Raw genomic sequence first — 22,791 nt, 5'->3', positions numbered from 1 at the left:
CGAACCTGTGTCCCCTGCATCGGCAGGCGGACTCTCAACCACTGCGCCACCAGGGAAGCCCCTAAATCCCACTTTTGAAGAAACCTTCATTGTGGGTTTTGAAAATAGAAATTTCTATGTATAAAATGAAAAATTTAGAGTGATAAAAGTCATATTTTAAAAATAAAATTGAGTACTAAAATTTAAAGGGAAACTCTAGTGGTATGTACAAATTTTATCTTGGGAATTTTTCTTTCCACCTAGTATAGTGCATCCCAAGCTTCAATAATCCTTCTAACACCTACATAATTTTTTTTTTTTTTTTTTTTTGCGGTACACGGGTCTCTCACTGTTGTGGCCTCTCCCGTTGTGGAGCACAGACTCCGGACGCGCAGGCTCAGTGGCCATGGCTCACGGGCCCAGCCGCTCCGCAGCATGTGGGATCTTCCCGGACCGGGACACAAACCCGCGTCCCCTGCATCGGCAGGCGGACTCTCAACCGCTGTGCCATCAGGGAAGCCCTACCTACATAATTTTTGCCATGCTTCTATCATTTACATTATCATTAAATTACATTCTCATTAAATTGAGACATTTTTAAAATTTAAATTTATTTAAATGAGAAATGTCATATCACTATTGTAAATGGAAAACTCATATTGCCTTTCAGAAAAGGAAAATGTAAAAACAAATAGAATGAAACCTTTCTCCACCATATAAAACAGAGCAATTCGAAAACATCTTCATTATTCACCGACTAGTCTAAAATTCTTCCCACAGTCTCTGCTTTATAGATCTGAAAGGCAGCATTTGAAATTGGGTTGATCGTAGGTCATAGAAACCAGGCAGACTGCATGTTGGGGCAGAAGTGGGGAGTGACTTAAAATCATGTAACTTTGAGACACTTCTGATTTAGCTCATTCTATTCTCTTCAACAAGTTAAAAAAAAAAAGAACTTGTAGGGTATTGACTATTTTGGGAATCTTAGAATATTTCAGTACACGTTGTGACATCGTCAGGACAGAGAGACCTTTCGATTTAGGTTATGTGCCTCTTCAGCACTTCAAAGACTCTAAGCCTGATTAGGGACTAATCTTTGAGCCCCCAATGGCACTTCAGGAATAGACAATGAGTCCCCCCTGCCCTCTGTTTTCAGTAACTTTTAGAAGTTCACCTATTTATTCAAAAAGTCTTGGATGACAAGACTCATGGAGACCACTGCCTCCCCTTGGGCTACAGCCACCAAGGACCAGAATGGAAGAGACCTAGACTGTGGAGCTTGACAAGATAGTCTTGACAGTCAAAGGAATTAGGAATGAGAAAGACCGAAGCCAATCAAACAAAAAAACCCCACAACACACTGATTCAAGATTAATTCTTCCAAGTATTCATGAAAATGAAAAACAAGTAGGCTGAGAATATTCATTCTCAAGTATTCCAAATATCATATTATCATTTTTTAAATTTATGTAAGAAAATTGTTTTTTTTTTGCAGACACTCAGATCAATTTTTTCTTAAATATATTTATGCCACCTTCATACCTATAAAGATTACTCAAGGAATAACTTTCCTCCTCTTCTTTTTCTTTTCTTTCTTTTTGATATTAATGCATTTTATTTTATTTTTATTTATTTATTTTTTAACATCTTTATTGGAGTATAATTGCTTTACAATGGTGTGTTAGTTTCTGCTTTATAACAAAGTGAATCAGTTATACATATACATATGTCCTCTTCTTTTTCTAATGGTCAATTTGGAGTAACTGTCCTGGCTTTCTAATGTGGGTGACTGCTGAAGAGTCAAGTCTCTCTCCTGCACATAGATCTTACAAACAGAAGGCAAGGAAATCCCTATGTTTACTAGTTTTATGTGATAGATAATTTATGAGACATGTCCACGAATGTAGTAAATAGTGAATGCCTTGAGTAACTCTAGTTTGTTTACATTGAATACCTACCATTAATGAGATCAACATAACCATTGCTCACTATAGCTACTGGTGAAAGTCTGCGAGTTTCTGCGTCGGAATCCAGGCTTTCAATAACCATCATTGCATATTCCATCCCAAAGCACCGATAGCTCTGCCATTCTGGAATGTACTTACAGGTTGAATCTCTAATGATTCCTAGAAACATAGGAATACACATTTAGAAATGAAACAGAATCTCCTTACAAAAGCTTCCACATACTATCTTTTGCTTGTTACATAACATTAATAAGTAGAAAATATAAATTAGTTGAGTACATCAATCATTAAAAATAAAAGATATATTGTGTTTCATGAACCAGAGGACTAACAGAATAAGATCCAACAAACCTTTATAAGGTGCTTTCTCAGTGACAGGAATTCTACTTCCATTTGGGAATGTGAGCATCACATTAGGAATTCTATAGTCTCCAATTCCAAATTGGCTATTTCCGTTCCATTCATATTCTGCTTCAGGTATCACCGAACCAGAATTCCCCAGAAAGGAGCCATCCATATCTCTAAGAAAAGATTTCCTTTTGGCATCACAAACCATGTCTACACAATCAGATGGATTCACCTTACTGTGAAGAAAAGGTGAAATGCATGAATACTTAGATTTGGTATACCTCCCTGTTTCTAGAGAGCATTTGAATATACTTGTGCATTTGATAAGAGTATCAAAAAAAATTAATTGATTGAATCTTATTTCAGAAAGGATTCAAAGTGGGACCAAGTAGCATATGTAATTAGCATTGTAATGAGGCCTGTTTGTCCACTGTGTTGATTTGGTCTATTATTATGAATCCATTAACATTTCAAAAGGACAAATTGTACCTGTGGGAAATAAAATTAGAATTCCATTTTGCTATTCCATATTTTGTCGAATGATAGATTTCACATTTGTGCATTGCTCAAAATATACTAACATTGCCCAAAGAGCAGGTAAATTACTCAGTTGTGCAGACATACAAAATCCTTGTGTTAGCAGGGAAGTCTTTATATTTTTCCCTTCTTTCTCTTTTTTTAATGGGTCTGTAAGATTTATAAATGTATCATATGCTTTTTATAAAATAATGTAAATACTTAATATAAGTTCAGTCCCCTTCGCCTTTCTATCCTAAGCTCTTAGGCTCATCACCAATTACAGATTAGTATATATTCTTGTAGACTTTTGCCTATATATATACAAACAGATATACTTAAATTATGATTTTTATGCTATGTATTTTAATAACCATTCTGTAGATACCTGAACTGTAAGAGATGAAATACTATAAACTCATCATGCAGTTCAATCGTAGACGGTATTCTGCCTTCGTTCTGAACTACCTGGAGTGTTGACTGTTAACTGGTTATAATAATAAAATGGCTGCTTAATTTGCAATGTACTATACATTGTATATTATATATAGTATACAGCATACTTACACTATATGATATATACCATGGGGAAATAGAAATTCATTCTACAGTTATAGCAGCAAAATACTATCTAATAGATCTGAGCTTTTTGCAAAGACGTGAAGCTATAACTTATCCCTTACTCTACTGTATTAGTTTTGGAGATGATTTGAGTAAATATTTCTGTGGGTCATGTGTTCTTTGTGTTCAAGTGTGTGCAGAGTGTTTTTGTGAGCAAGTCTGTGAATAGACTGCCCAGTGGCACTCTTACATTATGGTTTAGGGCTCTGTGTTACTTCAGGTTCCAAAGAAACAGAGTCTGAGATGTGGATTTTTGTTCAAGTGAGTTATTAAGGGAGTCCTCAATAAGGGAAGGAGAGAGAAGGGAAGGAGAGAAGCCATATAGGGCAAGGGAAAGAAAAGGAAGATGACTATGGTCTATAGACTAGCTTCAATCTGATCCCAGGAGAATCTCTTGATCACGAACTACACCCAGAGGTGTTCCACTTTGAGACAAGGGGGCTGGCCTTTCGTCCTCCTGTATAAATTCGTCATTTTTTGTGGACTACAAGAAGGCAGTGGTAGGGAGAGCTTTAGCCTCTCACAGCTATTCCTGTTTGGCTAAGAGCAATCTTCTGGAAAAGCAGGCAAATGTAGGTCATTATTGGCCAACATTTAGAGCATCTGGGGACTGAGTGAGCTACTCAGTAAAAGGGATCTGGGATTGTGCCAACAGTATCCCAATAAAAGCACACGACTCAAAGACATATTTTTAAATGTAATATTTTCTTCATGACCTAGATGTTAAAATTATATATTAAATCTGAAAGATTCAATGATAACTAAATAGGAGGTAACAGCTTTCTAGTGGGGAGAAGCTCTACTGAGCCAAAAAACACTGCAGTTCAACAATTATTAAATGAGGAGGTATGGGGTTGTCATCAAAATAAAATCAGATGAAGTCAAACTATTTATGAAACACTGCATTTCTCTGAAGAGATGCGTATCTAATTAGCATTATTTCTTCTCTCTATACTGAAAATGGTCAAAGAGCTCTAATGGAAACTTTCTTTCCTCCAATATTGTCTTATATCTAAATTCCTGGTCTGCATGTCTTTTGAAGAGTAGCAGTTATTGGCTATATTCTTTCAAGACTTAGAATCTACGTGGTTCAGCTTCTAGAAATATTCTGACACCAACTAACCTCTGTGATTGAAAAAAAATCACTGTTCAAAGTTTCTGCATATTTTTAGTCACAATGATTATAATGATTCCCATTTAATTTCCAAGTACATGTTGGGGTGCATATAATAAGATATTTGTAAAGCAAAGGGAGACAAAAGAGGTAAGGGAAAGGGAAGAAATGATAGACATGTCTTTCATTCCTAATGACTATTAATGGAGAGATATTAATGTACAAATATACTTCTGACCCATTCTCTATCTTTTATGTTTAATGATGGTGCTATGTATGATACATGAGAAAAAAAAGTATGAGAAAATATACATATTAAGGCCTAGCTTCTTCAACTTACCTGAAGACACAGATATATTAAATACTCTTAATTTTCATAATGCTGATTGAAATTTCATAGACATGAACAGCTACTTTAAATTTAGCAACTTTCTCAGATCTATGGCAGGGGAAGAAAACAATGGAAAACTGTGATGACAGAAAAGAAGAAACTGAGTTATCATATATTTTACCTTATATCGGGCCTATGTATAAATATTTTTGATTGTTCAGTAGTGTCAACCAGCTGTATGTTCTTCACATGGATTGGATGCTGTAAATCCTCATTTAAAGGGTTAGTAATGAATATCACATTAGTTTCACCTGAACAAACATTTTTAAATCCAACAAATGTGGAACCTAAAACATAAATAATAGAGAAACAATTATTTCCTATAGAGAAAGGGTAAAATCAGTTTCATTTCATGTATATTCCACCAAACGCATCATTTAACATTACCTTGAACATGGAACTCTTACCTTATGTGGCAGATAAGTCCCCCACTATTTGTGGACTGTATCCACACCACTGAGTAGTCTTCTCCCACATTTTCTCTGAGCTTGGCATATTTTCTCTGTGATTTGCATTGGACAATGGGACAAGAGCAATTGTAGTATAAACAGATCTGAAAAGTGCTTGCATATTAGGGCTCACTCTCTCTTGGTGTTCTTGGGGAATTCTGTGATTACCAGCATGTGAATAAGCCTAGGAGACATTTGGCTCAGTCACTCTCATTACCCCATCAAGGGCCAGCACCAGCCACCAGACATAGAAGTGAGACTATCCCAGACTAACCAGCCCCTACACATCTTGTAAAGTGATGGCAGCTCAGTGAATAATCCCAGGTAAGATTAGCAGAAGAACCACCAAGGTGAACAAAGCCCAAATTGCCAATCCACAGAATAATGAGCTCATAAATAGTTGTTGAAAGGCTTTGAATTTTGGGGATGGTTTGTTATGCAGCAAAGGCTAACTGAAATATTATTGCTCTCTTGGTCTTACTGCATATATTATGTGGCCAAAAGATAAAACTGATTAGATCAAAAAACGATCCCCTTTGCACTTAAAATCCAGTAACTCAAAACTGAAAACAGCAAAAAGTGAGTCCAAAAAATTCTTAAATTAGTTATGTGCTATATACTACCCTGCTTGACTGTATTTTCTCCTAAGAAAATATTGTATATGCATGAATATAAGCCTGTAGATGAGTATCAATAAAATACTATAGTAATAGATGCTGTTTGTTCCCTGTGTAGATCTCCTTTATTGGTCCTAAACCTATGTAGCATGGTAAATAATTTTTGGCAGGGGTATCATTACAAGTAACACTAGAAAATGATAATTTGTTTTGCATTTCTGGGTATTAAAGTTATGAGAAAATATGTCAAAACTTAGATGTCTAATTTATTGAACTGCTTTCTTTCAGGTGACACTGGTTAAAGTTATCATGAAAGGGAGATTTGCTAAACTGAAATAGAGAATGGCTCAGTGTATTTAATGGGCAAAGCGAAAATACTTGGTACGTTTACTAAATCTATTTTAATTATTTTACATTTTTAAGGATGCAGCCTGGTGAAAAAGCAGATTTTAAGTCAAGAGATCTTGATTCTAATCCTAGTTCTGCCAGCAGCTGTGGGAGTTTGGCAAAACATTTAAGTTCTATGAACTAAAATTTCTGCAGTCATAAAAGCTTCTAATAAAATATAACCCTAATTATATAAAAGGGTTTTACAATTTAGAGAAACTAATTAATATTAAATCACTATACCAGTGCTTTTTCTGTTGTTTTAAAAAGAAAAGGAAATGTCAGTTCTTTTATATGTATGAATGTTGCCAGGGAACTATTCTTGAAATTGACTCTGATGTCTGGTTTCTTTGCTTGTCTTATTGAGCAGATTAATTTAATCATTTTTTTTAACTAACAATGAAACACCACTAGTTATATTCTACATATTCTTTACAGAACTTAACTGAGTAGACTTTCAAAGACTATGTTTAAACTTGCCTGAGATGTCCAAAAGACCACTGATGGCATTGTAACTCATGATCCCTGCATGGGGTTTCCGCGGTGCCATGTTATGTGCTGAAGCAAAGGTAGGCCAGCAAATCCCACTTCTCCCACCTTTTATAAAAAGAAGAAAGTTAAGGAAATTTGAATATGCACTCATATGAACCCCAAAATTAAAAGTTCTAAAATCTTTACCTGAGGGAGGTCTAGAACTTCGATGGGCAGCAGAAAGTTCAATATTGGGATCATCATTAGTTAGGACATCAGAGCAATTAAATTCAGGGCTACTTCCAACAATTAATGAGTTCTATTTTAAAAAAAAGTTCAAACAGTAAGCTTTAATAATAACTTTTCTTAAAAGAAAACATAATAATGAATAATAATGAATTCCACTGTAGCAAAACACAACCTGTATAACTTTGAGAAGTGGATCATTCATTAAACCAAGTTAAAAAAGATGTGAGTTTTGCCCCAAGTGGATGACATTCAAAGTCAGAGGGGGGAGACAGACATGCAAATAATTATATTTAAAAATATGTTATGATAGGAATATGTGCAGGGCAAGTAGGAACAAAAAGAGGAGGGAGTGTCAAAACTACCTAAGCTGGTTCAGGAAAGACTTCATAGAGACAGTGAAAATTTAACTAATTGTGGCAAGATTAGCAGGTGATAAGCAAGGAGAGCTGAGGGAAGGAGTGGGGAGAGGGAAGGATGGAGAGCTTCTTGGCAGGAGGCAATGAGCACAGAGGCAGGAGGTGTGGCTAGTAGGGCAAAGAGGTCAAGAAAATCATTTGTATTCAATAATTCTACCCTTCTCAGAGTTGCTCTTTCTGCTTTGTGTGGCTGCGTTCAATTCTTACCTTAATCTGCACTGTTTTACTGGAAATTCTGTGAGATACAGCAGGTGGCATGTAAATCATTGAAGAAATGGCCATTCCATTGTCAACCAGGGTCACGTTATAGATACGCACACTCTCCGTGGTCTGTAATAGAACTTGGAGGTTACATAGTATGAAATATAATCATAAAAAAAAATAAACAATCACTTTTTTGGGATCCATTTACCTGAAAATAAATTCCATAATCCCAGCATGCCCAAATGGTAAATCCCTGTATAAGAGAACATCCAGGAAGGCCATCTTGGTTCATATAGATACCAAATAAACCTCCATGGGCTTCATTGTCAAACCACTTTTCCAGAGAATAAGACTGACCTTTGAAGGAAATACGGAACCAGTAAATTAACATTAGGAATCAAGTCACAGAGTTATAAGCAGTATCAGTTAAAGTTGAAATTCTTTTAAAAGTTAAATATATGAGTCTGATGCAAATTTTAACAACATGATCAAATATTTGTATGGTTCAGCTACTTACGGTTTATTCTATTTAGTATTTCTCTTATCTAATTTGTCTCTTCAGTGTTACTCAGAATAATTGTATATTCATTTGCAAAAGTTTACTTTAGTGCTAGCACCCTTAATTTATTATATCTGATTAAACATGAATTTCTTTAGAAAGATTATGAAGTTTGAATTCAAACAAGGCTAAACTTGAAAAACACAATACCACTTGCTGTCTATAAATGTTACTGGTTCCTTCTGGTCAGCCCACTTTCAAGTTAAGTGTCACTTCCTTAGAAGGCCTTCTCTGACTACCGGATTCACAGTTAGCACCTCAGTCACTTAACATGGCAATTAAAATTTTTTTCACTTGGATATTTAATTACTACTTATTTGTGAATTATTCATCTCCTCTCTCCTATAAGAACGTAAGCTTCATGAAAGAAGAAACTGTGTCTAGCTCCTTCACTGCCAGATTCCTAGAGCCTAGAAGGTAATGCAGAGGTAGGTGCTCATCAAATACTTCTTGAATTAATGTATGCATGATCTTGGGAAAGTTGCTTAGTATTTTATAACTTAAGTTTCCTCATATATAAAAAATTATAATGTCTAATTCAGGGTTGTTTCAAAATGAAATGAAATAACCCACATAAAGTGCCTCAATAAATGGAAGCTATACCCATTATTAATATACAGGATAATTAAAGTGGATTTTCACAAAAGTTTTACTTATGTACAAATCAGATCAGTGGCCTTAAAAACTCGTCCCAACCATGCATAAATTTGAGGATTCCCCATAAAGAGCAGCACTGCCTCCTAAACTGTACTTTGTACCAGCTCTCTTGTCCAAGTTCCCCGGGATCTCACTTCCTCCATCTTCGATTGCTTTTCCCTTCTCCCTAGTCCTTTGAGATTGACATTTCACCTATGGTCGTTGGCCTGGTTTCTATTGTTTCCTCCCTCAGAAGCTGTCTGCACGGCTACACCTTGGTTCTGCACAATGTAGCCCCATGGACAAGGATGGTTGTACCTTTGGACCCATGTGTGGCAGAGCTCCCTTCCCAGCATCCCAGCCCGTCACTTGTTAGGGAGACGAACTGTGTAAATTGATGTCCCATTCCGGGAACTTAAACCCTCAGTTCCTCTGTGATGCCTCATATATTTCAGTTGCTCCTTATAAACACTCCCGATTATTTAGGAAGATCAATATATTCAGTGAAAAATGCATTGTGTGGCATTATACATATTAGTAAATATTCACATTCACAGGTCATATTTTGTGGTATGCGGGCCTCTCACTGCTGTGGCCTCTCCCGTTGCCGAGCACAGGCTCCGGACGCGCAGCCTCAGGGGCCATGGCTCACAGGCCCAGCCGCTCTGCGGCATGTGGGATCTTCCCGGACCGGGGCACGAACCCGTGTCCCCTGCATCGGCAGGCAGACTCTCAACCACTGTGCCACCAGGGAAGCCCCATATTTTAAAATTTTAGGTCAAAGAAAAGCTACTTTAAGCTGTTGGGAACTAAAATATTTAAAAAGAACATACATCAAGGAATCAGTTATATCTGTGGCAAAGTTGTTTTATTCCTTCAAAATGTACTTTGCACAAGAAAAAAATTAGCTGAAGTCCAATAATTTTTGAATTTACAGAAAAAAATGCTTATTCAGAGAATTTCAAAATACCTATAGAGATTGAAAAAATCAACTGTAGAAGGGCTATACATTTTTCAGAGAAAATTCCATTTCCTTTAGCTAAGTTTCCCAAGAGGTAAAGCCAGCAGGTCTAGCATTCTTTTACTTTTTTGATTCAATAATTAAGTTATCTGGTTTAAAAGTCAAGAGTTTATAGAAAGTTATACAGTAATAAGTGACCAGTCACCCTGTTCCTACTCACCTTCAATGACTTTTTGCTTTTACACTTTCGGTGTTTCTTTATGTAAATGCATATACCATACATATTCTTTTGTTCCCTTTCTAAGTAAGCTCTACTTATCATTTTAGAATGTTCTGGTGATTTCTCCATATTAATACATAGCATGCATCTTTTTCCTTCTTTTTTTAGAGGGGCCCAGTGTTCCAGTGTTTGGCTTTATATAACTAGCCCACAGTAACTGGACACAGGGTAGCTTTCCATTTTCTGCCAGTACAGGCCAATGCTGTGATGAATAACCTTTTTCACAACTCTTTTTCTAACTGCTGTAGAGGCAACTGTTAGATTACAGGAAGTAGAAATGCTGAGTCAAAGGTAAATGCCTCTATAATTTTGGTAGCTATTGCCAGATTCCCCTTTGTAGGGGTTATATCATTTTGTCCTTCAACCAGCAAAGTGTAAATGTTACTATTTCCCTACAGCCTTGCCAGGAGAGCAGTTGTTCAGTTAATCCTTGATTTTTACTAATCTGATAGAAATGTATCTGAGAACCCTCTGTTCATGTCCTTTGATTTTTTTCATGCTTGCAGGCTTTATCATATGAATAGTGAACACATATTCCTTTAAAGCGGAAGCATGAAATAGTGACATATCCCTATAGGCATGTATCTCTATGCTTACAAGTTGCTTTTGGGAAAGTGATGGTGGGATAAGATAATCACTGTTCAGTACCATCAAATCAAGCACTGAAGCTGTTAAGAGTTTTTGGATCGTAAACATGGAAAATAGTTATCTTAAAAGCCTATTTTTAAAGGATCTATCCTTCTTTTATTCCCTTGATACTATTAGTCAACACAACTTATCCTATTCTGTCCTCCCCCATCTCTCTGCTGTTCCCTTTTGTTTATTTTCATCCCACTGCTTCTCGCCTGGATTACTCTCTTTCACTCTTGTTGTGTCTTCCCAAGTCCATCAGACCCAACTGTCCACCATTCTCTACTTTACCCCCTCTTTTTCTCCCTTACACTCTCTGGCTCACTCTGTCTCCCTGGTTATCCCTCTGATTTTCTCTTTCCTTCTCATCTCCTCTACAGTCACAGGGATAGAATAAAGATACCCTTGTCAAGGAAGAGCTCATGTCCAGTGGGATCAGGAATGCAAACACGCTGTGGCAGGCACAGCTAGTGGCATGGGATTGGACAGAAGGACATGAGGGTATCACAAGGACAGGGCTGGTCACCTTCCTCAGCCTGGGGCTCAGGGACCTCCCTGAGGCAGTGACTGTGAAGGGGAGGCCTGGGGAGCAGCAAGGCCCGGTCTCAGGAGCATGAGGATGGGGACGGGGTCTCAAGAGAGGACCTGGGGCTGCAGTGTCCTAGGGCCAGGGAAGAGTGTGGCATCCTGGGGCTGCTGGACAAGGGTGATAGGGGTGAAGGATGAGAATAAAATTGGTTTTAATTTTTTCTTTAAACCCAATATTATGTGGAAACAATTTAGTTTGTTGAGTTCTTTCAGTGCCCAGGAAGAAGCAATATTACTTTTCAACTCACAAACAATAATTATTTGTTTCGAACAAATTTGGACAAGTCATTTCCTAATTTTAGTGACTCTATGCCAAAGACTTACTTGAGCAAGGTTCACCATTGATGCGATATCCTGCCCTTCCAAATCCAGCCACTACGTTATTTTGTAAGACTGTATTGGTCCCTCTATTTATCTAGTATAACGATAAAGAAAATGCTTCGGGTCAGGCTCTTACACAATTATGCAATGAGAGCAGGTATGCAACATACACTGGAAAACTAATTATGACGATACTTCCAGGAGTAAAAATTTAATTCACATTCACCCCATTCAAATTTATAATACAAATGAGGTACTGAAATTACCTTAGCTTCTTGGTATAAACCTACCACTAGATACTATACTTTAGACTTCATTATAAAAGTACATTAAAGAGATTACTTTTCATTTCAGTCACAGAATCCACTGGACGTGGTTGAATATTAACAAGCCATAGACAAAATTCCAGTATTATAACAAGGTTACAAAATTTTTTTCACTCTTTTTTGGTTATATTCTGTTGCCAATTTGATTTATTAAGAAAAAGGCAACTAAGGCAATACAGTGGACCATAAAATTCAGTAGAGGCATTCATTAAAGAAAATCTGCTATAATAAAAAACTGGGTTAGAACAAGTAGGTAATTACTAAACAAATTTATTTTATGAGCCAAATCAGAGTGGTAGAAAATGAAAAGTATGGAGCACAGAAGGTTTAGAATCAGCAAAACAGTCCAAATCTCACTTATTTAAAGCACGTTAAACAGCCTTATTTTTAAAGATTATGATAAAAATAGAGTCAAATGGAATTCATAAAACTAAAAAACATGCCTTTCAAAAGATATAGATAACTTTAAAGATTTGGAATTGACATTTGATTACATTCTAACATCTATAAATAGACAAAAAGAGAACATTATTACCTTATAAATGTACACTAAGTTCCAGGCTTTCAGATTTTGCTTTAAGGTGATTATTAATAGTTGTACAAAAACAAAATTCAATCCTTACCCTATCTTTCAAAGAGAGCTTTTTATATTCCTTTTCTTTCCTATGGTATAAGTAAGATAAAAACAAGAGGAAGCTATCTTTCCTCTAAATCCTCTCTGTACTTTCTATTTTCTTGCTTACAATCTCACTCTACATCTAAATAAATACCTATAGTAATTGAAGAAACTTCACGGGAAACAAGAAGGGTCCAATTAGTAATATCCGATAAGAGTAAATAACCTTGCATATAGAATCATAGGAGTTTTAGATGAGAAATGGATTTTAGAGATTTTATAGTCTATCAATATAATTTTGCATTTCAATTCAGAGTTAAATAGTAAAATGTGTAAGGCATTCAGTCAATTAGAAGCAGAGAGACCCTGTAATGGAACTTGAAAGCAATAATTAATGTTGGAGAAGCAAGTAAATAAGAGAACTATTTAAACCAATGGACGTCAACACAGAGAAAAATCCAATGGCTACTGGAGCTCACAACACCTTTAAAGAAAGTTCATTCACTCCTTTAATCAGCTCACTTTATCCACAATCTTTATCTAAGGAAGAAATCATTTTCAATGACATTTTGAGATTTACAAATTCTACAGAAGTTATAATCTTCAATAAGGGAATTACAAATTATAATTTTGTCTACTTATAATTTTAAATTTGTTCACACTACCTCAATTGCTGCATGCCAGAGAGTTGAGCTCAAGTCTTTTCTGTTCTGATAGGTTCCTGGCCAAACTGAAAGTGTAACCAAGTTTCCTCGGACTCTGTTGGCATCCCCCCATATTCTCATGCCTGGAAAAAAAGAAAATTCCCCCAAATGAGTACTATAGGGAATGTCTTTCATTTCTTCCATGAAATTAGTTTTCTCGTTTGAACCTGACAAACGAACCCTTTTGATTTTAGAGTGAACACTCTGAACTCTTTGATACTCTACCTCTTTAATAGACTACCTGAATTAAAATCTTGTTAAATATGTGGGTTCACAGGCTCCACCTTAGATTTTAACAAATATACACACAAATTTTATACACCTTAAATGAATTTGTATTATGCTTTAGACTGATATTCAAGAAAGGACAAACCCCTAAATCAAATCAAATATATATATATTTTAAATTATCTTTATTTGTGAATAATCTTTTTGTTTTATATGTGAGAAGTATGTTAAAAGTCAGTAATTTAAACTATTGGTGATTAAATAACTCACATAAGATCATGGTCTGGTAAATAATTCTTCTAGAGCTGTACTGTCCAATATGATAGCCATAGCCACATGTGACTACTTAAATGTAAAGTAATACAATTAAGTACCATTAAAATTAAAAATCCAGTTTCTCAGTCACATTAGCCACATTTCAAGTGTTGAATGGCCACATGCAGTTTAGTAATTACCATGTTAGCACAAACATAGACCCTTTATTTCCATTCTTGAAGAAAGATCAGTTGGACACCCTGGCTCTAGAGTTTGCAGACAAGGCTGTCTCTTAAGACATGTTATTGGACCGATATATTATCATATTACCTTCCCCCACTGTAAAGTGAATCACGTTATCATCTATGTCCAATCCATCTGTCCCAAATACACCAACTGCGGGGGAAAAGCCACTGTGAAAAGCACAGCCTTGAATATAAGATGAGCCACGTTCTTGAATCTATAAAACATCAGGATTCAGTGAACATTTTAAAAACAAAGTTAAAGAAAAAAATTTGAAGTAGGTGATTTTCAGAAAACAAATCCTGATAAACAAAATACTCAATTTACATTCCATGAAAGAAGATGACTTCCTAGCAGACCTTTTAATCCTGGGAAATTTCCATATATCTTCGGTTTATGATTAAAAAGAGCCAAAAAGAAATGCTTATTTTAAATGTGAATTAAAAATTCTCAAGTGCTTTTCTATGCATTTATATTTCTATCATTACCTATAAAATGCTAAGGAACTAAAAATTATTTTTCATAACAGTTTATTATATGATGAGCAGGGATTTTTTTTTTTTAACCATGGAAGTCGATACTCAAGGCAGGAGTGACAATTCAAATGTCTGTAGAAAACAGTCAATGAGTAGTTTAGGGGTTTCAATTCCAAACCTACATGATTGAAAATTTTTATTTATTTATCTTTATTGACATACAGTTGATTTACCACGTTGTGTCAGTTTCAAGTGTAAGCAAAGTGATTCAGTTATACATATATATTCTTTTCCAGATTCTTTTCCATTACAGGTTATTACAAGAATATTGAGTATAGTTCCGTGTGCTATACAGTGGGTCCTTGTTATTTTATGTATAGTAGTGTGTATATATTAATCCCAGACTCCCAATTTATCTCCCCTCCATAATATATATATTTTTAATCTTATTTTATTTATTTACTTTTCATATTTTTATTTTATATTGGTTGGTCATCATAAAGTAAAGTAGAGATGTGAAGTGTACTATTATAGATCTTCAATTCTTTCACCTTTTGTGCTCCATTTTCTGTTTTTTTTTTTTTTTTTTTTTTTACTGACCTTAAATAATGCATGAAATGGTTGGAATCAAATACTGTTGTAGTCTAGAAACATTAATGGGAAATACATCTAAGAAAGTTTTATTATATTAGATTATAGTCTTAGCAATTCTAAGATATGGGTATTTAGTAAAGTTAAATGAAAATCAAATCAAAATCAAAATACTTAATTTTGGGTATATGCAAAAATTAAAAATAAAGTACAAACCTGTCCCAGGTTAAGAAATGTTACAGCGTATCTTGGATCCGTGCTATCCCTGAAGCCCTCTTGACCACTGTGATAAAATTCCACATTACTTATTCTTGCATTTCCTAGTGGGGAAAAGAGTTACACGTTTCTTTCCCTTGAAGCTGAATAAAAATTTTTGAAAAACTACTAAAGTTTTTGTAATTTTCCAAATGACAAATTTTTTTTCAACTTTTTCATGAAAATTGTATTCATTTTTCTTTGCCCTTTTAATCCAAATAAGGCAATGTTTCTGAATTTGTTTTTTTACTGCCCCTCACAAGAACCTTTTTAGACATTTCTCTTCCTGAATAGCGTTCCCTCTCCATGACATTTTAATACCACAGATATACTACATATCTGTCAAGGTATGGAGGCCCTTTGGAGGACCACAAACTGGTTACGTTTTGTTTTCCCCCAAGAGTCAATTTTCACCTGTTGGTAGTGATACAGTCCCTGTTGAGAATGCGTGGCATGACACACAAGTTATAATTTACCTGACATTTCAATTTTGATGCTCTAAAGAGCTGTTAAGGACATAATCTTTACATAATTTTTTCCAGAATATGCATTGCCAAGTATCTGCTGATCGAGTTTGTCATAAGTGCCATTGAAGTGACAAAAGGCAATTTCATAGATTATTAAGAACAGCAATAACAATCCATGAGCCATGACTCTGTGCCAAGCTCTGTACTAATTGCTTAACAGGCAATGTGTGGTTTAATTCTCACACAACATCTGTGACTTAGGAACTTTTATTATTCCTGTCTTCTATACAAGGAAACTGACGCACAGAGATTCATGGCTGGTAAAAATACAGTAGAAGGTATTCCTTGTTTCAAAAACTGATATCTAATAAAATACATTGGAGAAGAGTTATTTTATACTAGAAGGGAAAAGCCTGTCTGGAAATCCATGAGCCAGCGATTAGATGTATGGTGGAGAACATAAGATTAATAAGATAGATGCAGAGAAGAAAATGATTACTACAGACCCTGGGCCTACAAAAGCCATAGATGCATTTTCTTTACTTACATCACAAAATAATTTATTGGAGTAAGGAAAGGTTGACATGTGAATAGGGTCCATCATAGGACTTTAAGTATCCAAGATCAGAGTAATTTCACCCCTCTAATCATCTAATTCTTTATCTTTAAAAAGAGGACAATATTTATGCCATAATACTATGAGGACTGAATGACATAATATGTGTTAACTGCTTAGCACAGTGTCTGGAATCATATTCCTTTATGATCCTCATTACTATTCTCCTCATTAGTTAAGCTTCTGTTGGCAGATTATGACCAATAGGTAGAAGTTACAGTGGGAGAGCTGCTTGCTCAATATAAAGATTTTCTAAAATGAGAGCTGTTGCAAAATGGAATAGGCAATATTGTAACCAAGTGAGCTCATGCAGAAACAGTTCAAGTCAAGAATAGAGGATTACTCCTGGTACCCAGATTGTGAGATTGAAACACCAGCTTCCAATAAAAAGAACCAGGGTTACTTGGAGGAAGAACTTACTCCCAGTCTCAGCAAGAAAGAAAAAAAAATTACAACATGTGCTTGTCATATCAGGAAGTGAAGAAGCTAAAAAAAAAAACCCCCAAACAGTCAGGAACTTCCCTGGCGGCGCAGTGGTTAAGAATCCACCTGCCAGTGCAGGGGACATGGGTTCAATCCCTGGTCTGGGAAGATCCCACATGCCGCAGAGCAACTAAGCCCCTGTGCCACAACTACTGAGCCCACGCGCCACAACTACTGAAGCCCACGTGCCTAGAGCCCATGCTCCACAACAAGAGAAGCCACCACAATGAGAAGCCCGCACACTGCAACGAAGAGTAGCCGCCGCTCGCCACAACTAGAGAAAGCCCGTGCACAGCAACGAAGACCCAACGTGGCCAAAAATAAATAAATAAATAAATAAATAAATAAATAAATAAATAAATAAATTTGTAATAAAAAAAAAACAGTCATAAGGAGGAGGGCTTAGGCACCAACATGAAAAGGTTCTGAAGGTCAATGAGAGGGCATTTTCAGTATCAATAAGGTTAACGTTTACAATGGATTAGAACATAACAAATATGTTTAAATCCATGGAACTAATAATGATACTAATAACAAAACAAAACAAAACAAAAACTCCTTGTTACCTTTGGAGGATGCCTGGCAACCAACTCATTGTTTTGAAAACTAGTTAATAAGAGGAAAGAATCAAACATTTTTTCTATCTAAACTATCCTTCAGGGTAGTCAAACAGTGGTCTGGGGAAGCTTCTCTTTAGAGAAATATTTGAGATTATAAATGAGGAGGGAATAGTAGAATTAAAATATCACCATTTCAAACCTCAGTGATTCAATAGATCCAGGCAATGGTAATTAATAACTGCTAACATCACAAAAGGAAAAACAATCGTACATTATGTGCCTATTAATGGAAAAATAACAACCAACTATGAGGAATTATTGCCTAAAAACTGAGTCCCAGTCTGGTCAATTTGCTAGTTCTAAATTTGCTACTTATGCATAGAAAATACGAGGGAGCCAGGGCTAGTTAAATCCTAGGGATGCATCACTAAGTTCAGACTATTGGAAACACTATAGGACAGATGACCTAACTTCTTTTATAAATAAATTGCAAGGAAAGAGAAATGAATTAGAGATTTAAGATTCATAACCAATTGCAACATGGATCTTATTTAGACCCCGATCTGAACAAAGACAGTGAAAGAGAAAGAAGGAAAGAAAGAAAGGAAGGAAAGGAAAGAAAGAAGGAAAGAGGAGGGGGAGGGGAAAGGGGAGGAGGGAAGGAGGGAGGAAGGAAGGGAAAGAAGGAATGAACTGGAGGATTCTGAACAATCATTTGATGTTTAGACATTATTACTAACATTTTAAAATCTGATTCTTAGAGATGTTTTTAAAGAAGTCTTTTAGATTTACACACTGAAATATTTCTAGATGAAGTAATACATGGTTGCTTCATTCATAATAGCCAAGATATAGAAACAACCTAAATGTCCATTAATGGATGAATGGATAAAGATGTGATACCTCCCTATCTATCTATCTATCTATCTAAAACATTCCACTGTGTGTATACATATATCATATCATTCAGCCATGAGTGAGAAAGAAGGAAATCCTGTCATCTGGGACAACATGGATGGACTTTGAAGGAATTATGCTAAGTGAGATAAGTCAGAGATAGAAAGATAAATGCTGCATGATCTCATTTATATGTAGAAGCTAAAAAAGCTGAACTCATAAAAATAGAGAGTAGAAAGGTGGTTACCAGGACCTGTGGGGTGGGAGAAATAGGGAGCTGTTTAAGGGTATAAACTTGTAACTAGTAGATAAATAGTCCTGGAGATATAATGTACAGCTTAGGGATACAGTAAAAATACCATATTATAAACTTCAAAGTTTCTAAGAGACTAGCTCTTGATTGTTTTCACCACACACACACTCACAAATAATAACTACATGACATGGTAGAGATGTTAGCTAACGCTACTGTGGTAATCATATTGTAATATATAAGTGAATCAAATCAACACATTGTAGACCTTAAACTTACACAATGTTATATCTCAAATATATCTTAAAAAATATATGCTTGCTGCTTCAAAATAATCTGTGGGCTTGAAGAAAGTGGGTGAGCTCATAGATCAAACAAGACTGGCCAAAGTTGATACCTGTGGTAATTGGTGATGATAAGCATTATATTATACATTTCTCTATCTTTGAAATATATTTGAAATTTTCCTTCAAACAAAAATAACAGATCAGTGTGCTTGTTATGAAATGATTTCTGTTTGAGGGCAAGGTTGGGCTAGCTGTTACCTAAGGTCATTGTTAATTTGATAATTATTTTGTCTATAAAGATAAAATTAGTAGAATAATGTTAGGAATTTGGTTCTGGAGGGTGGCACCTGACTGCATAATCCCTCTCAAGCCTTTATTTTTCAATGTGTTAAAAACAAGACATCAGGCCCAAAATGGAGTGACTTTTGCTAAGCCCTCCATCATCAAACAGACTTAATAACAGTTTCAGTTCTCCTGAAATGGAACCTTAAACCAGTCCAACATGAATTGCCTGATCAGCATTAGTTAGGTAATCTGCCTGATAAACCTCTGACCCCTACACGGGAAGTAACCTTGCAATAACCAATCCTCTTTTTTGCCTAGTAAAACTACCTTGTTCCTGCTCCCTTCTGCCTATAAAAGTCTTTTATTTTGCACAGCTCTTTGACGCTCCTTTGTATCAGCTAGATTGGATGCTGCCCGATTCATGAATCCTTGAATAAAGCCAGTAAGATCTTTAAAATTTCCTGTTGGATTTTGTTTTTTAACACAAATGATCCTATAAAGGAGTGAGCATTATTTAAGAACTAAACACAGAAGAGACCCTGCTACATTTCATTTAGAAAAATAAACTGAATTTGTACTAACCTTTAAAGGTCACCATATTTGCAGTGAATGAGCTGACTAGGACGCGTGCACCAAAAGATTCCTTCAGCCAACCTGGATAATCCTCACCAAGTATTTTGATGTTCCTATTCAGTATCCCAACATCAGCTGCTAACGTGTAGCTCTGACTGGTTCCAGGAACAAGGTATCTTTCAGCTGCAACGGAAGGACAGTTAGATTATTACCAACACAAAGAAATACCTGTCTTTATTAGTTTCTTTGCAGCTCACAGACCACGTAACTTTCTAATATGCCAAAAGTCAATACAAATACATGAACTGATTAGAGTTACATGCTTAAATGTACACAGATGGCAGTCGGAAATTATACCTTTTTATTTATAAAATAAATATAATCAAAAGTATTTCTCCTATTTACAGCAAAAGGTTATTATAATCAGCACTTACAAAGTCACTGCTTCATAGGTATTTTGCAAACACTTCAAATTATACACAAAAACACTCTTGTGAGACAAGTTGGGAAGCTTACTGTAATTTTAACAGATGAGGAAATGAGATAGAGAAGTAAATGAACTTGCCCAGGGCCATGTAGACAGTCAGCAATACGTAGGTATTACCTCTCCTGATGCCTAAACCTTGGTTTGTTCCTCTTTCTCTGTGACATATTTTGTACCAACTACAATTCTTTATAAATATGTAGTAGTATATCAAACATAGTCTGTACATTTACATCTCAATAATTTTAAAACAGAACCTAGGGGCTTCCCTGGTGGCGCAGTGGCTGGGAGTCCTCCTGCCAATGCAGGGGACGCGGGTTCAAACCGTGCTCCGGGAAGATCTCATGTGCTGCGGAGCAACTAGGCCAGTGCACCATGGCGGCTGAGCCTGTGCTCTGGAGCCTGCGAGCCACGGCTGCTGAGCCCACGTGCCACAACTACTGAAGCCCGTGTGCCTGGAGCCCATGCTCCGCAGCAGGAGAGCCCACCGTAGTGAGAGGCTCGCATGCTGCAATAAAGAGTGGCCCTGCTCGCTGCAGCTGGAGAAAGCCAGCGTGCAGCAGCAAAGACCCAACACAGCCAAAAATAAATAAATAAATAAAATAAATTAAAAAAAAACAGAACCTAAATTACATTCTACATTTCTAGAAGTCTTACCCAAAACTTTAAGACAAGCAGGTACATTTCAAACAGAGAGAAGTATTTGGTACTATAAATGAAAGAATCTATACTGTCGAACTTCAAACACTGTTTTACGATTAAAATGTTCTTCAAAGAAACCTTTTTCTTTTGATTTATCTTTTTTTTTTCTTTTTTTTTTTTTAACATCTTTATTGGGGTATAATTGCTTTACAATGGTGTGTTAGTTTCTGTTTTATAACAGAGTGAATCAGTTATACATATACATATGCTCCCATATCTCTTCCCTCTTTTGATTTAAAGAAAAAATATGTGATATAGAATGATAGACACGTGCTCCTATCAAAATACTGCTTTAAAAAGTTCTTTTAGGGCTTCCCTGGTGGCGCAGTGGTTGAGAATCTGCCTGCCAATGCAGGAGACACAGGTTCGAGCGCTCTGGGAAGATCCCACATGCCGCGGAGCAACTAGAGCCCGTGCGCCACAACTACTGAGCCTGCACGTCTGGAGCCTGTGCTCTGCAACAAGAGAGGCCGCGATAGTGAGAGGCCCGCGCACCGCGATGAAGAGTGGTCCCTGCTCGCCGCAACTAGAGAAAGGCCACGCACAGAAACGAAGACCCAACACAGCCAAAAATAAATAAATTCATTCATTAATTAAAAAAAAAAGTTCTCTTAAGTTTCTTTTTCATGCAGGTCTGATATCCACCAGTGCATAATGCCACCTTAGCTGTAGTACTCAGGAGCATCAGAAGTATCTGAATGGCTTTTCTAACGTTACACTCCTGTCTGCTTCCACTTCCTGGGATTCAGATGAAGGTAGCATGTGAAATGGGGAAAGGCTGGCGTGCTGGGAAAGCCCTGATCCTACAAGTTGAAAGATCATTAGAGTTTTACCATTTTGCTGCAGCTTGTCTAAGTGCAGTTACCGCTGAGGAATGTGTCAATGAAACAAATCAGGACAAAGATGCTCTTGGATCAAGGGTTCTCAAATTTCAGTGTGTGTAAGAATCTCTAGAAGCTTGCCTAAAACAGAAAGTGTCAGCCTTATCCCATAGAATGTAATGGTCACTGCTGAATATTTGCTGAATGAATTAATACACACAGCAGGGACTCTTTGCAGCCAACACACAAACAGTAGCATCCTTTGGGTACCAGTGCCAATCTAAGTGAAATGCTCCTCTAAAAATCTGAGATGTTTTATCAAATGACTGTAATTACAGAGGAGAGCACTAAACCGTGAATATTTCGAGACATTTTAATTATATATCTATTTGGTTAAAGAACAGCCACTTACCAAAGTGAGTATAGGAAAGGGTATCATTGAGAATGAGAATTTTGTGATCATGCAGGATTTTAATGATACTTCTAATTTCAGTCTGGTGGAAATCATAGCTTGTGGTTGTTATCACAATCTCTTCTCCTTCCTTAGAAAAATTCAAGTGCCAAATTCAAGAACAATTTAAAAAATAGGTTTATATTTCTTAATAACTATTAAATAATTCTAATTTAACTTACATTGGTTACAACGATGGTATTATCAGAGAGAACAAATCATACATTTAGGTCTCTAAAATAAATATGCTTTTGTTTGATAGCAAGAATTCTATATTTTGAATTATCTCAACATTTCCTTAAGTTGAATTCAGTCACTTAATAGAATTGCAGGTGATATACATTTTTAAAATTAGATATATCAAAGCAAATATATTCATATTTTTATTAAAAATTGGTCAGGATAATATTCTTAAGACTTAAAAAATTTCCCCCAGATTTTTTTTTTTTACACAGTTAACTATCACTGGATATTCCTGAAAGGTAAGAAAGGCAGAGATAAGTGACAGAGCAAG

The 22,791-nt window shown here is 36.0% G+C and overlaps 1 protein-coding gene across 1 annotated transcript in view; it reads right to left on the bottom strand.

Moving 5' to 3' along the window:
- The window catches only part of PKHD1L1 (PKHD1 like 1), a 152,749-nt gene that overhangs the window by 19,206 nt on the left and 110,752 nt on the right, over window positions 1-22,791 (bottom strand). Inside the window, exons 58-70 of the mRNA XM_007466246.1 lie at window positions 22,239-22,368; window positions 19,829-20,002; window positions 15,360-15,463; window positions 14,164-14,293; window positions 13,312-13,433; window positions 11,708-11,798; window positions 7,938-8,086; window positions 7,733-7,855; window positions 7,068-7,179; window positions 6,870-6,986; window positions 5,058-5,223; window positions 2,298-2,530; window positions 1,938-2,105 (exon numbers count right to left, since the gene is read on the bottom strand). Coding sequence (XP_007466308.1) covers window positions 1,938-2,105; window positions 2,298-2,530; window positions 5,058-5,223; window positions 6,870-6,986; window positions 7,068-7,179; window positions 7,733-7,855; window positions 7,938-8,086; window positions 11,708-11,798; window positions 13,312-13,433; window positions 14,164-14,293; window positions 15,360-15,463; window positions 19,829-20,002; window positions 22,239-22,368 — 1,819 coding nt within the window. The remainder of the gene's footprint in view (window positions 1-1,937; window positions 2,106-2,297; window positions 2,531-5,057; window positions 5,224-6,869; window positions 6,987-7,067; window positions 7,180-7,732; window positions 7,856-7,937; window positions 8,087-11,707; window positions 11,799-13,311; window positions 13,434-14,163; window positions 14,294-15,359; window positions 15,464-19,828; window positions 20,003-22,238; window positions 22,369-22,791) is intronic.

This window comes from Lipotes vexillifer, unplaced genomic scaffold (assembly GCF_000442215.2).
Source record: "Lipotes vexillifer unplaced genomic scaffold, Lipotes_vexillifer_v1.1 scaffold508, whole genome shotgun sequence".
Lineage (NCBI taxonomy): Eukaryota > Metazoa > Chordata > Mammalia > Artiodactyla > Lipotidae > Lipotes > Lipotes vexillifer.
The sequence above is the reverse complement of the archived record's forward strand: the minus strand, read 5'-3'. Positions and strand labels throughout refer to the sequence as shown.